At 43.4% G+C, this 19,253-nt stretch overlaps 1 protein-coding gene across 1 annotated transcript in view; it reads right to left on the minus strand.

Annotated features, from left to right (window-relative positions):
* Positions 1–16,176: 16,176 nt before the first annotated feature.
* The window catches only part of LOC115137324 (melatonin receptor type 1A-A-like), a 64,890-nt gene continuing 61,813 nt past the window's right edge, over positions 16,177–19,253 (minus strand). The window contains exon 2 of the mRNA XM_029673594.2: positions 16,177–18,157. Coding sequence (XP_029529454.1) covers positions 17,289–18,157 — 869 coding nt within the window. The 3' untranslated portion in view covers positions 16,177–17,288. The remainder of the gene's footprint in view (positions 18,158–19,253) is intronic.

Raw genomic sequence — 19,253 nt, forward strand, 5'->3', positions numbered from 1 at the left:
CAAAGAAAAAACAATAATAGCAATTTTCTATCATCCATTCAACTGAAATATTTTTAAAATATAATTGGATTGAAATACAAAAAAATAAAGTGCAAAAATCTATTAATCAAAAACAACACTTTGTTTAAGGAGAAGTAACATGCAGTGAAAACAAATATTAAATTTTAACTTTTAAACTTGAACTGAGTAAAAACTCTAAATATGTGATTGCACAGTAATGTTCACTTGTTTGAGGTTGAGGGTGATACTTGGTGGTGTCCCATCTTTTCCACAAGTTCATCAATGTTCGGGTAAGGCTCTGAGCTGAAGAAATCCTCAGAATTGAGTGGAGGTGTTCAGCAGTAAGTCGACTTCTGTGTGATGTTTTGTTCAGGTTCATCAAAGAAAACAGTTGTTCACACAGGTATGTGCTGCCAAACATAGACAACGTTTGAGCAGCCTGGATGCGCAGCTGGGGCATTGTGCCGGGAGGAAACGGGCGAACTCCGCAGCACCCACTGCCGCATATTTTGCCCTCAGTGCATCATTGCATTGGAGGTCAATCAACTCCATTTGGAGGTTTGGTGGTGAGCTTTCCACGTCAACAGCAAATGGGTTACCGAGCAGTTCCAACCTGCTTTTTTGTGCTTCAAAGTCAGCAAATCGGCGTCGAAAGTCAGCGGCAAGCATACCTATTTTATCAGCCAACTGTGTGCTCGGGAACGCACTGGTAGAGAGCTTCTCTTTCATGGTCTGGCAGCTGGGAAAGTGGCTCAAATTTTCTTTCCGCATCTGCGTCTCCCACAGAGTCAGTTTGGTTTTAAATGCCTTCACTGTACTGTACATATCAGAGATGACACGATCCCGACCCTGCAGCTGCAAGTTTATTGCATTCAGATGACTCGTAATGTCACACAGAAAAGCCATTTCACACAGAAACATTTCGTCTCGGAGTTGTGTTGTGTCTTTCCCTTTGCTGTCCAAGAACAGACAAATCTCCTCACGAAGCTCGAAACATCTTTGAAGCACCTTTCCCTGGCTTAGCCATCGCACCTCTGTGTGATAAGGCAAATCACCATGCTCCGTTTCTAACTCCGTCAGAAATGCCTTGAACTGGCGGTGATTCAAACCTTTGGCTCTGATAAAGTTAACTGTGCGCGTGATGATGCTCATTACATGCTCCATTTTCAAGGCTTTACCGCACAACGCTTCCTGGTGTATGATACAATGATAAGCTGTCAGCTCACCTGTCGCGTTTTCCTCTTGCATCTTTTCCCGTATCTTCGCCACCAGTCCGCTCCTGTGTCCACACATCGCAGGTGCTCCGTCGGTTGTCAAACCCACGAGTTTTTCCCAAGGCAGCTCCATCTCATTTACACATCTTGACACCTCTTCATACAAATCATGCCCCGTAGTTGTGCCATGCATAGGACGTAAAGCCAAAAACTCCTCTGTCACGCTTAGGTTGGAGTCCACTCCGCGGATGAAAATTGACAACTGGGCAATGTCAGAAATGTCGGTGCTCTCATCCACAGCCAAGGAATATGCAATAAAATCTTTTCCCTTTTTCACAAGCTGCTCTTTTAGATTGATGGACAACTGGTCTACTCTCTCGGCAATGGTGTTTCTGCTCAGACTCACATTTAAAAAGAGTTGCCTTTTTCTGGGCAAACTTCGTCACAAACTTTAATCATGCAGTTTTTGATGAAATCCCCTCCGTAAATGGCCGGGCTGATTTAGCGATCTCTTCTGCCAAAATAAAACTGGCCTTGACAGCAGCCTGGCCTTGTGATTTGGCTTTTTTGAACAGAGCCTGTCGAGATTTGAGGCCTCGTTTTAATTCCTCTGCCTTTTGTAGCCTTTGTTCCATGTCCATATTCTTGTTTTTGTCCGCGTGTTTCGTTTCATAATGTCGTCTCAGATTATACTCTTTCAGTACCGCCACACTTTCTCCACACAGAAGACACACAGGTTTTCCAGCTACCTTCGTGAACATATACTCCGACTCCCACCTTGTTTGAAACCCCCGGTTCTCAGTATCCACCTTCCGTTTTGCCATTTTTGATGGGTATCTGAAAGTTAATTTTACTGTGATGCTGACGACTGCTGTGCCAATAAATATTGAAATGAAGCAGCCTACTGCTCGGTGCGTCACCTTTGCATTGTGGGAAATGTAGTATTGGTGCGTGTAAAAGATCTGCGGGCTGCCGGCTTGCTGCGGGCCGGTTCTAATAATAAATCAAGATCATCCCAGGGGCCGTAAAAAACCTTCTTGCGGGCCGGATGTGGCCCGCGGGCCTTGACTCTGACATATGTGCTCTAAAGTGTCTGTCCCCTTATTTTTGGGCTCTAAACCGTCTCCATAATATACTGCACTTCCATTCAACTGGTACCGGGTGACCTACAGGCGAGTCTTGTGAGGCCTGTGGCCGTACTGAAGCAAACCATTCGACATGTAAGTGTTCGTGAGAGTCTCGCCTTTCCACAGATGGGTTACTAGTGTGTAGGCCAAGCTGTTCAGACCCTACAGACAGAAGTGGGCAGATCAGCTGTTACCAACCTCAGACACGTCCCACAACGCTTGTGGGGGTCATGGTTCAAAGTATCTTTTCATTCCATAGAGCGGCCAAACCATTCATAGGCTACAGACGTTTTTGTGAGAAGAACGATTTTCGGGATGTCTGATGGTCTGACACACGCCACTCTAGCGCTGTCACCTTTCACCACAGATGGTCCTGCGTGGCTCAGTTGGTAGAGCATGGTAGAGCATGGTGCTTGCAACGCCAGGGTTGTGTGTTTGATTCCCAAAGGGGACCAGTATGAAAATGTATGCACTCACAACTGTAAGTCGCTCTGGATAAGAAGGTCTGTTCAAATGTGGAAGTGTGATGTTGGTGGGTTGAGATGCACCAGATATCTCTAGTTTAAAACTAACAGATTTTTATGAGTTTTTTTTATTTTATTGTCCTGAATCGATTTCTGTGGGGGGTGCGGACATTGACTTTAGGTTAATGTGTCTATTTATTCATGTTTTCTCTAGATATGTTATTATATTGTCATAACATTATGTTGACATTTGAATAACTGTTTGGCCATCACCTGTTCCAACTTACCTCGTTGTACAACAACACAAAGGAGAGCCTTGAAGTAACATCGGTTGGAGTGACTAGATGCTCCAACCAGTCCAGAGAAGCAAGTCCAAATTATAGGCAATTGTATTGGAACATAACACCTAACTTTCAATACCAAGTGAATGAAATGATACATGATGTTGATTCAAATCTCACTTCTTAGTGGAGAGAGAGAGAGAGAGAGAAAGGGAGAGAGAGAGACAAAGGGAGAAAGTCGAGGGAGAAAGAGTGGAGGGAGAGAGGGCGAGAGAGAGTGGGAGGGGGCTCAGAAGGGCTGGAGTAAGCAAAGAGGTCACTCACCATACTCACCGGACTGCTGACGCCCAAATAATGTACAATGCAACATAATGAGACATTCAAATATATTTAATAATAATTCGCCGCCGGCTTTGTTGGCTTTGTCTCCAAACTGTCACAAGAGAAATCGTCTGACTAGCACCGCCAGGTTTTGTTTAATCTGTAAATGAATGGGCTATCACTGGGGAGTAGGGTGAAGTGGCCCATAGACACTGATATTGCTAGTTTTGCATTTTCCCCACTAATGGTTAGGATTGGAAGAGGGAAAGCCGGATCTTAGATCTGTACCTAGAGGAAACTTAACCCCAGCTTATCCCTGGACATCGGTCTAGACCATTGCTGTCATTAAGGTCAATATCAAAGGTGGCCAGAACACACACTTGTGTCATGTGACATATTTATATGTCATTTCTCTTCTTGGTGATGGAGGTATTTTAGCGTGGTTCACCTTCCACAGCATGGTGAATGTTTGGAGGTTTAATGGACTCTGTTTCCCCGGGGGGTATAGCTCTTGTAGCATCCTTTAGCATCACACTCCTGTATCCCCTCTCTGCTTTCAGCTGACGTTGTGGCCACCCCCTCCCTGTACTTTGTGAAGATTGTTTGTGTGCATGTGTGTGCATGCATGTGTGTGTGTGTGTGTGTTACGGATACAGTTATCCTGTGTGTGTGTGTATCCTGTGTGTTTCTTTTCTCTCCTTCTCCCCTCACAGGTGAAAACCATCACTCCCCAATCAGTCAACAATCAATCATCAATCAGAAGACACACCTCCTCCTATTTCCTACCCTATCACAGTTCCTTCCCATGGTTTAAAAACCCCATCATTTGTTTGCTCTGGAGCAATCTCTAGCTCAATCTCTAGCTCAATCTCTCTGTAAATGCCATGTCTGTAGGTCTCTGTGTTTCACTCTCGCTTTGTGTCTTAACCTCTCTTTTGTTTAAGCACCTCCATAGCACTTTGTCATCACCTGTGAGTATTGTTTTTGGTTATGGTGTTTGTTTGTTGCTGGTGGGAAAAGGGGGAAACCAAGACAAGTCGCCCATGGGCATACACTACCCGTAGGTGAACTTTGTTAAATACACTAGTTAGAACTGGGCGGACCACCCACTGTATTTTTGGTTAGTTAGTTAGCTGTTGTTAAAGTAGGCTAATGAGTGGTATACTCCAAGATCCCTTCTCTGTTCCTGAAAAGACATACATTTAACACAAGACACACATCGCAGAGGGCACTGCACACATCTTCTATGGACTCGTCCCGAATGGCACACGTAGTGCACTACGTACTTATAACCAGGGCCCATATAGATGTAGGATCTTTATTTGATCACTCTTTTGTTGCTCAGAATTTCCTGCACAGCAGGTAATGCAAACTTGTGGTGTATGCAAGGTTTAAAAGGCTTCTAAAGCTAAAATGTCAGACTTGATTTGCCCTAACTAAAAAAAAATCATCCCCTACAAAAAAAAGTCAATTTAATCATAATCCACATAATAATTCACATTTCCTGTTGCTGCAGGATTATTTTCCTGTTGCAGCAAACGGCCTCAAATTAAGAACCTACATTTGTAGGGCTCTGGTCAAAGATAGTGCACGATATAGGTTGCTGCCATTTGGGACTCACCCCATGATTAATGTGGCACTTAGCTGAGGCCAGGATTAATCCTAATCTATATGCAGGATAGAGCATCATCCAGCATCACCCAGCCCCCCCTGATTCGATTTTCCAGAGTGTTGGATGAGCTTCCCGATCACTTTGGATGAGCGTCCACGTCACTTCCTGTTGACGGCAGAACGAGGGAGAGCTCGTTTTTTGTTTGTTTGTTGTTTTGGAACGTTTTGAAAGTCTATTGAGTTTGGATCCCGTGTCGCGGTTGGCGTCACCTTCTGGGACCTCTATTATCTGTCCAGGGATCCTGACGACCAAGGCCGGGTCTGAGGAGCCTGCTTAGTGTAGCAGTTAGCCTAGCAGCAGATCTATCACCTTGCTGCCAGCTCTTGCTGATGATTCAACCATGTACGCATCAGTAACCAGAGCTAATGAAGTCACTGAAACCTTTAACAAAGAGTTGCAGTCTGTTTTGGAATGGGTGGCCAATAAATAACTGGACCTGAACATCTCTAAAACTAAGAGCATTGTATTTGGTACAAATCGTTCCCTAAATTCTAGACCTCAGCTGAATCTGGTAATGAATGGTGTGGCTGTTGAACAAGTTGAGGAGACTAAGTTACTTGGTGTTACCTTAGATTGTAAACTGTCATGGTCAAAACATATAGATTCAATGGTTGTAAAAATGAGGAGAGGTCTGTCTGTAATAAAGAGATGCTAAAGTCCTGCAGGCTTTAGTTTTATCTTATCTTGATTATTGTCCAGTCGTATGGTCAAGTGTTGCAAAGAAAGACCTAGTTAAGATGCAGCGGACCCAGAACAGAGCCATATCTCTTGCTCTTAATTGTAAACAGACGGCTAATTCACAGTCTCCAGGTCTTTCCACAGTCCCCAGGTCCAGAACAAAATCAAGGAAACAGAGTATTATACAGAGACATGAGTGCATGGAACTCCCTTCCATCTTATATTAGCGCAAGTGAACAGCAAACCTGGTTTCAAAAAACAAATATACTAACACCTCACGGCACAATGCCTCTCCTCCATGTGACCTACTTGTTGTGTGTATACATGTACACTGACATGTATGAGTGACTGATAGATGCACACTCACACACACACACACACACACACACACACTACATGTTAATGTTTTTAAATGTATGTAAATGATATGTAAATAAAATGTAATAATTCACTGTGTGTCGGACCCCAGTAAGACTAGCTGTCTCCATTGGCGTAAATCTAATTTTAAAAACGAAATGAAATACTTGTTTATGCCTTCTTACGCAAATGAAAAATGGCCAATATGAGAGACCCCACTGGGCACAGAGGTCAGCTCAATGATTTAAATGTCATTAACTAACATTCATTCAAAATGAAATAAAATTCAAATGTAACCATGTCATTGGATTTAGATCAGAGGTTGGGTGGAGAAAAAGAGAACAATTGCTGAGGTTCCTTTATGACTCTTTCAAATCACTTTTCAATGTTTATTCACCCATTTTGTGTCCAGTGGGACCTGAACGTTGCAAAACTGTTCTGTTGCGTTCATGAATATGGCCATGTACAAATGTATAGGACCTTGATCTTCGGACGTGAGTGAATGAACAATATTTGATGGTTGTTGGTCTCCTCCTAAATGGACAGAACACCTTTTCCAAATCATGGGCTTCTAGCCTGGCTATCCAGCAACATCGCTCCGGCCAAATTACATTTCTTCTCCACGATTTGCCTCCCTCAAGACAATTTCTAGAAAATGAACACATTCTGACTGTTCTGATTGTTCCCAGAAACCAATAGGTTGGGCCAGAGCTGGCATACATGATGACGGTATAAACCTTGAAACTGATTGGTTCCAATTTTTTAGAGACCATCCAAATGTGTGTGTGTGTGTGTGTTGTACAAGGCTGTGTGCGTGTGTGTGTGTGTGTCCTGGACATCCTCTGCATTGCGACCACATTATCTCAACTGTCAGTGCTCTCTGGCTGGCTGGATGTAGCATGTAGCGAGTAGCATAATATTATGCTGGCAGACACACTCATGTCCAGTAGCTCAGCAGGGCTTAGGTGAAACATTATGAGGAGAGGAACGTTGTCACACACACACACACACTCACTCATATGATTCTAACCGAGGGTTAGGGAAGGAGTAAGGGGAAAACATTCACTGGTAATAAATAATATGTGTAATAAATAATTTGTTCATCCATGTACTGTAGCTTTTGCTTATGTACTGGTTTGTTTGACCAATTATTTCTAATTGTGTATTTTGGAAGCCGGACTATTCCAAGTGTGTTTTATGAGAACGTGTCAATGGCTTAATGTTTTTTTTTTATTGTTTAAAAAAAAACATTTTTCTCAACAGAGACAACTGGTGAAAAAGGAGCGTCCTTGTCATTCAATGTTGAACCCATCTCTCTCTCTCTCGCTGTCACGCCCTGGTCTTAGTATTTTGTGTTTTCTTTTTTCTTTTGGTCAGGCCAGGGTGTGACATGGGTTATTTATGTGGTGTGTTTTGTCTTGGGGTTTTTGTAGGTATGGGATTGTGGTGTAGTATAGTTGTCTAGGTAAGTCTATGGTTGCCTAGAGTGGTTCTCAATCAGAGGCAGGTGTTTATCGTTGTCTCTGATTGGGAACCATATTAAGGCAGCCATATTCTTTGAGTGTTTATGATTGTGGGTGATTGTTCCTGTCTCTGTGTTTGTTTGCACCAGATAAGGCTGTTTAGGTTTTTTTTAAACGTTTATTTGTATTGTATCGTCTTTATTAAAGATGTATGAAGATAACCACACTGCATTTTGGTCCGATCATTGCTACACCTCTTCAGAGGAGGAGGAGGAATAAAACCTTAACACTCGCTCCCTCTCTTCTTGTCTCATTCTGTCTCTACCCTTCTTCATGGATGCACTATGTGGGGCCCTATCTGTCCTCATTGCCCTGATTGGTTGGGCAACACCCCGAGTTGACATGGTCCATTCAGAAGACGGGGAATAGAAGTGTATCATCATGGGATATGGGGTCGACAGGGAGGGTCTTTCTCAATACATTTTCTCATGATTTCTCGCATCCTCTCTCCACACATCCTTCATAAAACCCCTTAAAGAAGGTCAGAGGGGTGAGGGAAAGAGGTGAGGTGATAGGATGGGAGGAATCGTGGAAAGACATTATGAAAGAACTCTGAAGAGAGAAAGAAACACCCGACCAAACGATCATTTCAACATGGATAATTGGGTAATATTTGGTTGAGACGTCGATCAACGAGATTACGACTCAGCCCAGCCACAACCTATATTCACCCACTCAAAAAGACAGCCAAAGGTAGATTATCACAGCAATTGGGAAGATCTCCACAGACCTGCGACAACCCATGCATGCTATCTTGAACATGCACGCTTTATATGATTACATTAGTTTACGTTAGAAGTCACCAAAACTTTTTTTCCCATAGATGTGTTACTCCTTTTAAGGTTGATTGTTCGATTATTTTGTAAGATAGCTATTTCTTGTTTTACAAAAGTAATAAAATGAAATGCAACCAGATATCAAGATTTAAAGGAGATGTATCTAATGCTTGGATGGTCTGAGACACCGGCTTAATCCCATTCTTAAACTTTTCTTTTTAGCTCAATTGGAGATGTGAATCCAACATATAATTTGTTAACTTGGCGTCCAATTAATAGGCTATTTATTGTATTTCAAAAGTGATATTGAATTGAATTCCAGTTTGTCTACTAATTAATAATTGATATGTTGGATTCACGTCTCCGTCTCAACAAAATATCTCAACCAAATATCAAAATCAAATCAAACCTTATTTAAAGTCTATTTAATTGTTTGAATAGATTTTTTTTAAATGTAAATGTTTTATTTCACCTTTATTTAACCATTCAACCTTTATTTAACCAGGTAAACTAGTTGAGAACAAGTTCTCGTTTACAACTGCGACCTGGCCAAGATAAAGCAAAGCAGTGTGACACAGACAACAACACAGAGTTACACATGGAATAACATGGAATAAACCATAAACAAGCCAATAACACAATAAACAAGTCAATGACACAGTAGAAAAAAAGAAAGTCTATATACAGTGTGTGCAAAAGGCATGAGGAGGTAGGCAATAAAAAGGTGTAGTAGCGAAGAATGACAGTTTAGCAGATTAACACTGGAGTGATAAATGAGCAGATGCTGATGTGCAAGTAGAGATACTGGTGTGCAAAAGAGCAGAAAAGTAAATAAAAAACAGAATGGGGAGGAGGTAGGTAGATTGGGTGGGCTATTTACAGATAGACTATGTACAGCTGCAGCGATCGGTTTGCTGATCAGATAGCTGATGTTTAAAGTTGGTGAGGGAAATATAAGTCTCCAGCTTCAGCGATTTTTGCAATTCGTTCCAGTCACTGGCAGCAGAGAACTGGAAGGAAATACGGCCAAATGAGGTGTTGGCTTTGGGGATGATCAGAGAGACATACCTGCTGGAACGTGTGCTACGGGTGGGTGTTGTTATCGAGACCAGTGAACTGAGATAAGGTGGAGCTTTACCTAGCATAGACTTATAGATGACCTGGAGCCAGTGGGTCTGGCAACGAATATGTAGCGAGGGCCAGCCGACTAGAGCATACAGGTCGCAGTGGTGGGTGGTATAAGGTGATTTGGGAACAAAACGGAAGGCACCGTGATAGACTGCATTCAATTTGCTGAGTAGAGTATTGGAAGCTATTTTGTAGATGACATGGCCGAAGTCGAGGATCGGTAGGATAGTCAGTTTTACTAGGGTAAGTTTGGCGGCGTGAGTGAAGGAGGCTTTGTTGCTAAATAGAAAGCCGATTCTAGATTTGATTTTGGATTGGAGATGTTTAATATGAGTCTGGAAGGAGAGTTTACAGTCTAGCCAGACACCTAGGTATGTGTAGTTGTCCACATATTCTAGGTCAGAACAGTCCAGGGTGGTGATGCTAGTTGGACGGGCGAGGAGTGCGGGCAGCGAACGGTTGAAAAGCATGCATTTGGTTTTTACTAGCGTTTAAGAGCAGTTGGAGGCCACAGACTGTTGTATGGCATTGAAGCTCGTTTGGAGGTTAGTTTACACAGTGTCCAAGGAAGGGCCAGAAGTATACAGAATGGTGTTGTCTGCGAAGAGGTGGATCAGGGAATCACCCGCAGCAAGAGCGACATCATTGATATATACAGAGAAAAGTGTCGGCCCGAGAATTGAACCCTGTGGTACCCCCATAGAGACTGCCAGAGGTCCCGGAAAACAGGCTCTGCGATTTGACACACTGAACTCTGTCTGCAAAGTAGTTGGTGAACCAGGCGAGTCATTAGAGAAACAAAGGCTATTGAGTCTGCCGTTAAGAATACGGTGATTGACAGAGTCGAAAGCCTTGGCCAGGTCGATGAAGACGGCTACACAGTTCTGTCTTTTATCGATGGCGGTTATGATATCGTTTAGTACTTTGAGCGTGGCTGAGGTGCACCTGTGACCGGCTCGGAAACCGGATTGCACAGCGGAGAAGATACGGTGGGATTCTAAATGGTCAGGGATCTGTTTATTAACTTGGCTTTCGAAGACTTTAGAGAGGCAGGGCAGGATAGATATAGGTCTATAGAAGTTTGGGACTAGAGTATCACCCCATTTGAAGAGGGGGATGACCGCAGCAGCTTTCCAATCTTTAGGGATCTCGAACGATACGAAAGAGAGGTTGAACAGGCTGGTAATAGGGGTTGCAACAATGGCGGCGGATAGTTTTAGAAAGAGAGGGTCCAGATTGTCTAGACCAGCTGATATGCACGGGTCCAGGTTTTGCAGCTCTTTCAGAACATCTGCTTTCTGGATTTGGGTGAAGGAGAATCTGGGGAGGCTCAGGTGAGTAGCTGTTGGCCGGGGTTGGAGTTGCCAGGAGGCATGGCCAGCCAAAGAGAAATGCTTATTGAAATTTTCGATTATCATGGATTTATCGGTGGTGACCGTGTTACCTAGCCTCAGTGCAGTGGGCAGCTGGGAGGAGGTGCTCTTGTTCTCCGTGGACTTTACAGTGTCCAAAACCTCTTGGAGTTAGAACTACAGGATGCAAATTTCTGATTTAAAAAGCTAGCCTTTGCTTTCTTGACTGACTGCATGTATTGGTTCCTGACTTCCCTGATCAGTTGCATATCGCGGGGACTATTCGATGCTATTGCTGTCCGCCACAGGATGTTTTGTGCTGGTCAATGGCAGTCAGGTCTGGAGTGAACCAAGGGCTATATCTGTTCTTAGTTCTGCATTTTTTTAATGGGACATGCTTATCTAAGATGGTGAGAATATTACTTTTAAAGAATGACCAGGCATCCCCGACTGACGGGATGAGGTTAATATCCTTCCAGGAGACCCGGGCCAGATCGATTAGAAAGGCTAGCTCGCAGAAGTGTTTTAGGGAGTGTTTGACAGTGATGAGGGGTGGTCGTTTGACCGAGGACCCATAGCAGATACAGGCAATGAGACAGTGATCGCTGAGATCCTGATTGAAAACAGCAGAGGTGTATTTGGAGGGCAAGTTGGTCAGGATAATGTCTATTTAGTCCTTTGATTTAGTCCAAACTTTGATATTTTGTGGAAATGGATATGTGAATCCAACATGTGAATGTCAATTATTAATGTGTAGACTATATCTGCATTTTTTTGCATTGGATATGTCTCAATCCACCGCATCCGCCAATGTCGTATTTCCGCATCTGCGGTGAAAGGTGACACAGCTAGAGCGGTGTTTGTCAGACCATGAGAAGTCCCGAAAATCGGTCTTCTCACAAAATGATCTGTAGCGTCCCAGCGGTTCAGCCCCTCTGTGGAAAGATGAGACTCTCGTGAACACGATGGTGTTCTCCGTTTTACTCTACACCCTCCAAAAATGTAAGGAGACTCGTCTGAAGTTGGTACAGCCGATTTGCCAACTTCTGTCTGCAGCATCCGAAAAGTTTGGGCCACACAAAAATATGACCCCTCTGTGGAAAGGTGAGATTCACACAAACACGTACATGTCAGTGGCCCCACAAGACTCGTCTGAAGGTCCCCAGGACTAGTTGAAAAAATGTATGGAAGTATCTATGTAGACTTTTTAGTATCAAAAAGATATGTTTCATTTTTTGTTGCTTTACAACCTGGAATTAAAATAGATTTTGTGGGGGTTTGTATCATTTGATTTACACAACATGCCGACCACTTTGAAGATGCAAAATATCTCTATAAGCTTGGCACATCTAGCCACTGGGATCTTTGACCATTCTTCAAGGCAAAACTGCTCCAGCTCCTTCAAGTTGGATGGGTTCCGCTGGTGTACAGCAATTTTTAAATCATACCACAGATTCTCAATTGGATTGAGGTCTGGGCTTTGACTAGGCCATTCCAAGACATTTAGGTATTTCCCCTTAAACCACTCAAGTGTAATTTTAGCAATATGCTTATGGTCATTGTCCTGCTGGAAGGTGAAACTTCGCCCCAGTCTCAAATCTCTGGATAACTGAAACAGGTTTCCTTCAAGACCTTCCCTGAATTTAGAGCCATCCATCATTCCTTCAATTCTGACCAGTTTCCCAGTCCCTGCCGACAAAAAACATGCCAACAGCATGATGCTGAACCACGATGCTTCACTGTGGGGATGGTGTTCTCGGGGTGATGAGAGGTGTTGGGTTTGCACCAGGTTTTCCTTGATGGCCAAAAAGTTACATTTTAGTCTCATCTGACCAGAGTACCTACTATATGTTTGGGGAGTCCCACATGCCTTTTGCGTACACCAAATGTGTTTGCTAACATTTTTTCTTTAAGCAATGTTTTTTTTCTGGCCACTCTTCCGTAAAGCCCAACTCTGTGGAGTTTACAGCTTAAAGTGGTCCTGTCGACAGATACTTCAATCTCTGCTGTGGAGCTTTGCAGCTCCTTCAGGGTTATCTTTGAAACACTGGGAAATGAGGCCCAGGTTGGTGGTGAGATCATCACACATTTATTTTGTCTCGTTTCACCCTGATGAACACTCCACCCACCCAGATCCGACCAGGGTCATGTTCATTAGGGCAACAGAAAATTGTAAACACATTTTGCAACGGAAAATGAAGATGAGCATTTCCTATTAAACCAGCTAGTCCCTTTCTATTTCAGTCTGCTTTCTTCCATTCTGTGCCTGATGAACACCAGCCAGGCGAATATTTGATCCAGAGCCAGGGCCAAGCCTCCCAGCAGTCATCCCACAATCAAGTCACCATGGTCAGTCACCTAGGGTTCACTTCACCCCCTTCTCCCTGGCCTCCCGAGGAGGACAGACACTCAGTGAAAAAAATAGGCAGGACAGAGACTGGAGCAAATATAAAAATCCCAGGGATTTACGCCCTGCTCAAACAGAATTATACAGTAATCTGGTCCCTTCCTGCAGACTTGTATAACCTCCTTTGGCACTAGGATCTACAACACACACACAAACACACACACACAGAGGGAGGAAAACATGTAACACTGTGTTTTCCCCCTCATCACCTCCCCGACCTCTGTGTGTGCATTTCTCTGTGTGTGCATTTCTCTGTGTGTGTGTGTGTGTGTGTGTGTGTGTGTGTGTTGTAGATCCTGGGGCCAAGGGGAGGTTATAAAAGTCCCCTTGGGGGACCAGATCACTGTATAAATCTGTTTGAGGAGGGCATATATCCCTGGGATTTGTATATTTGCTCCAGTCTCTGTCCTACTCATTAATTCCCTACAACACACAGCTCACAGGATTAGCAGGGGGATTGTACAGGGAAGTGGGGAAGAGGGGAGAACGATGACCTGGCTCTTTCGGAGTTGGTTGGTTCAGTGGGTGGAGGATGGTGTTGGATGGTCAAGTGGATGTCCGTCCGTCAAGTGGATGTCAAATGCTCAGTTCAGCCTATTGCAACCAGTGCAATTGTGGCGGTTTATGCTGCTTTTGTCTGTGGCCCACGAACCACCGCTGCCCACACACGTCAGGCAACAACAAGGACAAGGGGGGTGAGCAGCGTCGCACACAATCGAGCCGCCTATGACATTGGTCCTTAAACAAAGGCAATACTGCTCACTATGAAACAAAGTAGCCCATAGCCGGCCCAGATTGACATGCAGAAAAGATTGATCAAAGCGGAATGAGGATGGGATCTGCATTGAATACTGAAAGTGGGCATTGATTTCACGAATCCGCTTTATTCAAGTTTATTTGCTGCTCGTCTATAAATCTGTGCGTGACAGCAGGATGTTCGAGAATGCACAGACTAAAAATGCACCATCCTGAATGCACATGATGCGCTGTTCCAAGTTGCCAACGACGGTGTGTAAGGTCATGAAAAGTCATGGAAAATTTGTTTAATAATTTTTGTTAATGTAATTCATGAAGGCACACTTTTAAATATTATCAATCACAACAAATTGACACATTAACATTAACATAATGACCCTTCAGTGTGTGTCTATGTGTGCTATTGCGAATGGCCCGTTGCCCCAGGAGAGAGAGCGCAAAATTTTAGCGGCAGGTATAACATAATGACAGACAACAGACTAACTAGATAGCCAATTCAAAACATAACTTGCAGTAGTTCTCGCTCTAGTTAACAATCGCTAACTAAACATTAATGTTTGTTTCTTTTCCACCGGCACTGTAGACAACCTTAATAAATCAGGGTCTGTTGGAACGCTGGGATTCCACTCTATTAAACAGCAGCCATGTAATTGCGACAACGTCCAAAAATACTCTGAGAATAGCCTAATTGACAAATTACCTTGCTGTGCATAGATCTCCCCTCAAACACGAATATTTGAGACTGATATATAAACACGCCTCGCTAGATACCTCGCTTTTAAAGTAACCTGCCTTGTCCATTTGATCTCTGATTCATTGAATGAGGGGATTATTTTAGAAAGACCAAAGTAGTTGATTGTAATGTTGCAATATTTTATATCAAGGGTGGCAACCATCCTCCAGGATAGCTACTGGGTGTGCAGGCTTTTGTTCCAGCACTGGTCTAACCCGAATTGTAGCCTAAAAATCAGCTGCTCAACATGACCTTGCTAAGCAGCCTCGGGTGTTTCAGGACTGGATCAAAAGCCAAAAGCGAGCTCTCCAGATGGAGGGTTGACCACATATTGACAGCATGTGACTAACAGTGCAGTTCTACTTTGTGGAGGGTTTACGTGCCTTGATCAAGGGAACAATGGCAGGAGATGGTAGACCTACATGGGATCAGACACAGCAGCTTTCCAGTGTCAATAATGCTTTACTTTTTAATGAAGGCTGGAAATGTGGTTAAAAGTAATGGAGACGTCGTGAAACATGTGTATGAACCCTTAACTGTGAATAATCAGAGGTTTCTATAGCTTTATAGCATTTGTGAATTGGTGACCTAGTTGAATAGACCGCATTGGAAAAAGACAGCTCCTGCACTTCTTTCATCCCAAATCAAACACTGTTTCCAGCTAGTTGTTCTAGAGTCCCGTTCCCAGGAAGTGTGTTCAAGTGTTTGATGGAAAATCTGGTTTGTTAAAGCTAGAATACCTGAAAGCTATCAAACTATATCATTAGCAGTGTTAAACGAATTTACTTTTGCCATGAGAGATAACGAATACAGTCTTCTTTCAGTACTGGTTTCTAGTAGCCTGGAATCCAAACTGATATAGTCCATTTCACCATAATAATTTTTAAAATTCCAGCTAGGATAGATATTTATTTGGTTTACAGCTACAGGTCGAATCACATATTACCTGGGCAGATTTGTAGCGCCGCCGTCACTGTTGATCTCTGGTTTCTGGGCCAAAGAATAGGGTTGTGGAGCCAGGACCTCAGCCAAGTTGGGGGACATCAATTAACGTTGCGCATCGATACGGGCCCCAGCCTGAGACAGATTGGTTTGTTTTCTAATGGCAATTAAAGTGTAATCAGTGGGTTTGAAAGTGTATTTGTCTTAGCGAGTGCCGTTGGACAAACGCTTTCTTCAAATAAGTCCTAAGGAACCTGCTGAGCTGTGAAAATCTACTGGCTAATAGCAAGGTAATCCATTTTACCCAAATGTCTTTACTAAGTATACTTCATTATTAAATATCAACAACAACAAAAAGATGACATTGGATTTGAACAAACCGGACTGCAATATGTGTGTGTGTGCTTGTGTGTTGTTGTGCTGTACTGAAATAGTTGCACACATCTGCATCTGATCCTTTATTTTGCATATTAAAGATTCTTCAGATCCATGCATACAAGGAGCTCACAGAGAGAGAGAGAGAGAGAGAGAGAGAGAGAGAGAGAGAGAGAGAGAGAGAGAGAGAGAGAGAGAAATCCCATACTTACAAACATATTCCACCGAATGATGGGAACCGTTTTGCATCGCGAAACAGCAGCAATCCAAACATATTGCTTCCTCCTCCAAAGGAAGGAGTGTAACAGTGTCACACCCCAACAAAACTGATCATTAACATCGGTCAAATCTTTAACAAACGCTTTTGGTAATGTTTATGACTAGACATTGCAGAATTTTTCTGGCTTTCACGGTATGATATATTTGTCATTTGTATGTTTGCAAAATGCAGATTTTCTATTAATCTTGAATGCTGCTTATTCCCTCCTGATTCTGGGAATATTCCAACTGGGATTTCTGAAAGTTTCTGAAGTTCCAGGGATTTTGCAACCCTAGGCATTTTATTTCATCTGATTATTGATGTTGGTGAAATGAACCTGATATATATTCTCGTACATCTATATAACATATACTTCATATAAAATAAAAACATATAATATGTCATACATAGTCACTGTTATCATCACTGTAAACATGAAAACAAAAGTACATTATCACTTTTTTAATTAAGTACCAAAAAAACGAACAAAAGTGCTTTTTGCAGAAGACAAAAGATACCTTTTCCCCGTTTCGCTTTGACTGTATAGAGGTGAAGATAGCACAAATCACGGACGGTTCAGAAAGTTTCGTTTTTGTATTTGGTAATTGTTCTCCGTTCACTTGGATTTCTTAAACTAATCTTGCTATTTTATGTCACGTTGGTTCCCTTAAGCCTCCCTCCCCCTTTGTTCATGCGTGTGTGTTAGTATCACCCGGTCCCAAATCGCTCCCTACCCCTTCCCCTGGGCTCCTTAACTCCTCCAATGTTTGTAGATCTGCAGTGTACTGGATAGGTACAAGAAGCGAAATGGGGCAGCTTGAGCTTCCGCCATATTGCTTCCTTCCACCTTACAGATGTATAGACATCGATGGGTTCGCACCATGGGGGAGGGGTAGGGAGCTCACTGGGACCAGCTGGTCCTCTCACACCAACTCCAACTTGACCTGGTTGTTGTTGGTGATGAGCGGCGACGGCTTGCTCTTGAGCCGCTCGGCCGCGTCGTTGGAGCTGCCGTGGAAGAAGATTCGCGCCGTGCAGACCGACACCACAATGCGCTTGTACTCGCGCCGGAAGTTCTGGTTGAGCACCCCGTATACGATGGCATTAAGGCAGCTGTTGAAGTAGGCCATGAAGTAGCTCGCCACGAAGAGCCACTCGGGGATGAGAGGCACCACCACCTCTGGGTTGATGGCCACTGCCAGCCCAATGAAGTTAAGCGGCGCCCAGCACACGGCGAACAGCACAAACACCACGAACATAGTCACGAAGTTCCTCACGTCGTGTGGCGTCAGTTTCGGTCTATTGTCCGGTTTGACACGTCGCCTAACCTGAATGACCAGGATCCAGATCCTCAGGTAGCAGTAAGTGACGATCATGATCGGTAGGATGAAGTGGAAGAAGACCACGGCGATGGTGTACGCCGAACTCGCAGACTGCTCGAACGTACACGAATACACCCTGGGGTCATACTGCAACGAACCCACGAAGAGGTTCGGCACGATGGCCACAATGGTCAACGCCCAGATGAGTAGGACGTAACACACTGAGTTCTTGTCGCTGTACAGCTTGTCGTACTTAAGGCTGTGACATATATAACAGTAGCGGTTGATGGCAATGCCGGTGATGTTGAAGATGGAGCCGATGACGCTGACGCCCATGAGAAAACCACTGATCTGGCAGTGGACATAGCCCAGGTTCCAGCCTTTGTGGAAGATGGAGGTGAGGACCAGAGGGTAGGGGTAGATGGCCACCACCAGGTCTGCCACGGCCAGGCTCACCACAAAGATGTTTCCTAGAGAGAGAGAGAGAGAGAGAGAGAGAGAGAGAGAGAGAGAGAGAACAAAATCATGGAAATTAGAAACTATTCTATCCTATCACAATGAGCACAATCAAAGTCATCAAGACAAAATGTCACTGAATAAGCGGCTGAATGGACAGACAGGTAATTGTGTTTCCATTCTTTCAGCCAGAAAGGCTTGACTAATTTATTTACATATACCATTTTGCATACCTCACAACACAGCAATCTGCTTCAAGGCTACTACTTTGACAACTAGGTGCTTATGGTGAGAGAAAAACAATGCCTTTTTGATCTGCATATGCTTGTGTAAGTATGTCAATGTCAGTGTGTGTGTGTGTGTGTGTGTGTTTCTTTGTTTGTTTCTTAGTTAGGGACCATCAATCAATTACACAATGTAAATGAGACAATATTTTCAAGTTGCACACCTTTTAGTTTATTTGTATATGAATTTCTACAATTTATAGTTGTTTTTAGGTTTTAAAGTCATTGACATTTGGAGCTATTGAAAGTTTAGCATATTCTCCCATGTACATTGTGTAATTTACTGATGGTCCCTAACTAGCCCCATACGAATATCCAAAGTCAACCCAAATTTACCACAGACATTACGATTGGGTCACATGCAGCAAAGATGGTGGATAAATGAAGATAGTTCACTCAGGCCATTAGCTATTGAAAAAATGTATTACGTTCCAGTCTGCTTAATTGGGTGTGTCTCCCATAGACACCAGTGTAATAGCAGCTGGGTCTGGTCAACTTCATTGATTAACTTTCATTTAACCATAACATTTTACAAAATAATCGGCAAGTGTGGTGTCTCGCTTCGTCTTCCATCTCCGGCGTGCATCTGCACTCTGAATTCATAATTACTTGTGTGCTGCCAGCTCTGGGCATGTGGACAACCCAACCTTCATTTACATTGTGATGCAGTCATGACTACCACAAGTCTCACGAAAATACATTTTGGACAAGACTGACTTTATGACCAAAATTATCCTATTTACACTTGGTAGTCAGTTTTGACAGTTGTCATGACTTTCCCTTCTGGGTGAGGATCAAAGAGTGCACCCCCTCTCTCTCCCACCAG

The sequence above is a fragment of the Oncorhynchus nerka genome, linkage group LG11 (genome assembly GCF_034236695.1).
Source record: "Oncorhynchus nerka isolate Pitt River linkage group LG11, Oner_Uvic_2.0, whole genome shotgun sequence".
In the NCBI taxonomy this organism is placed as follows: domain Eukaryota; kingdom Metazoa; phylum Chordata; class Actinopteri; order Salmoniformes; family Salmonidae; genus Oncorhynchus; species Oncorhynchus nerka.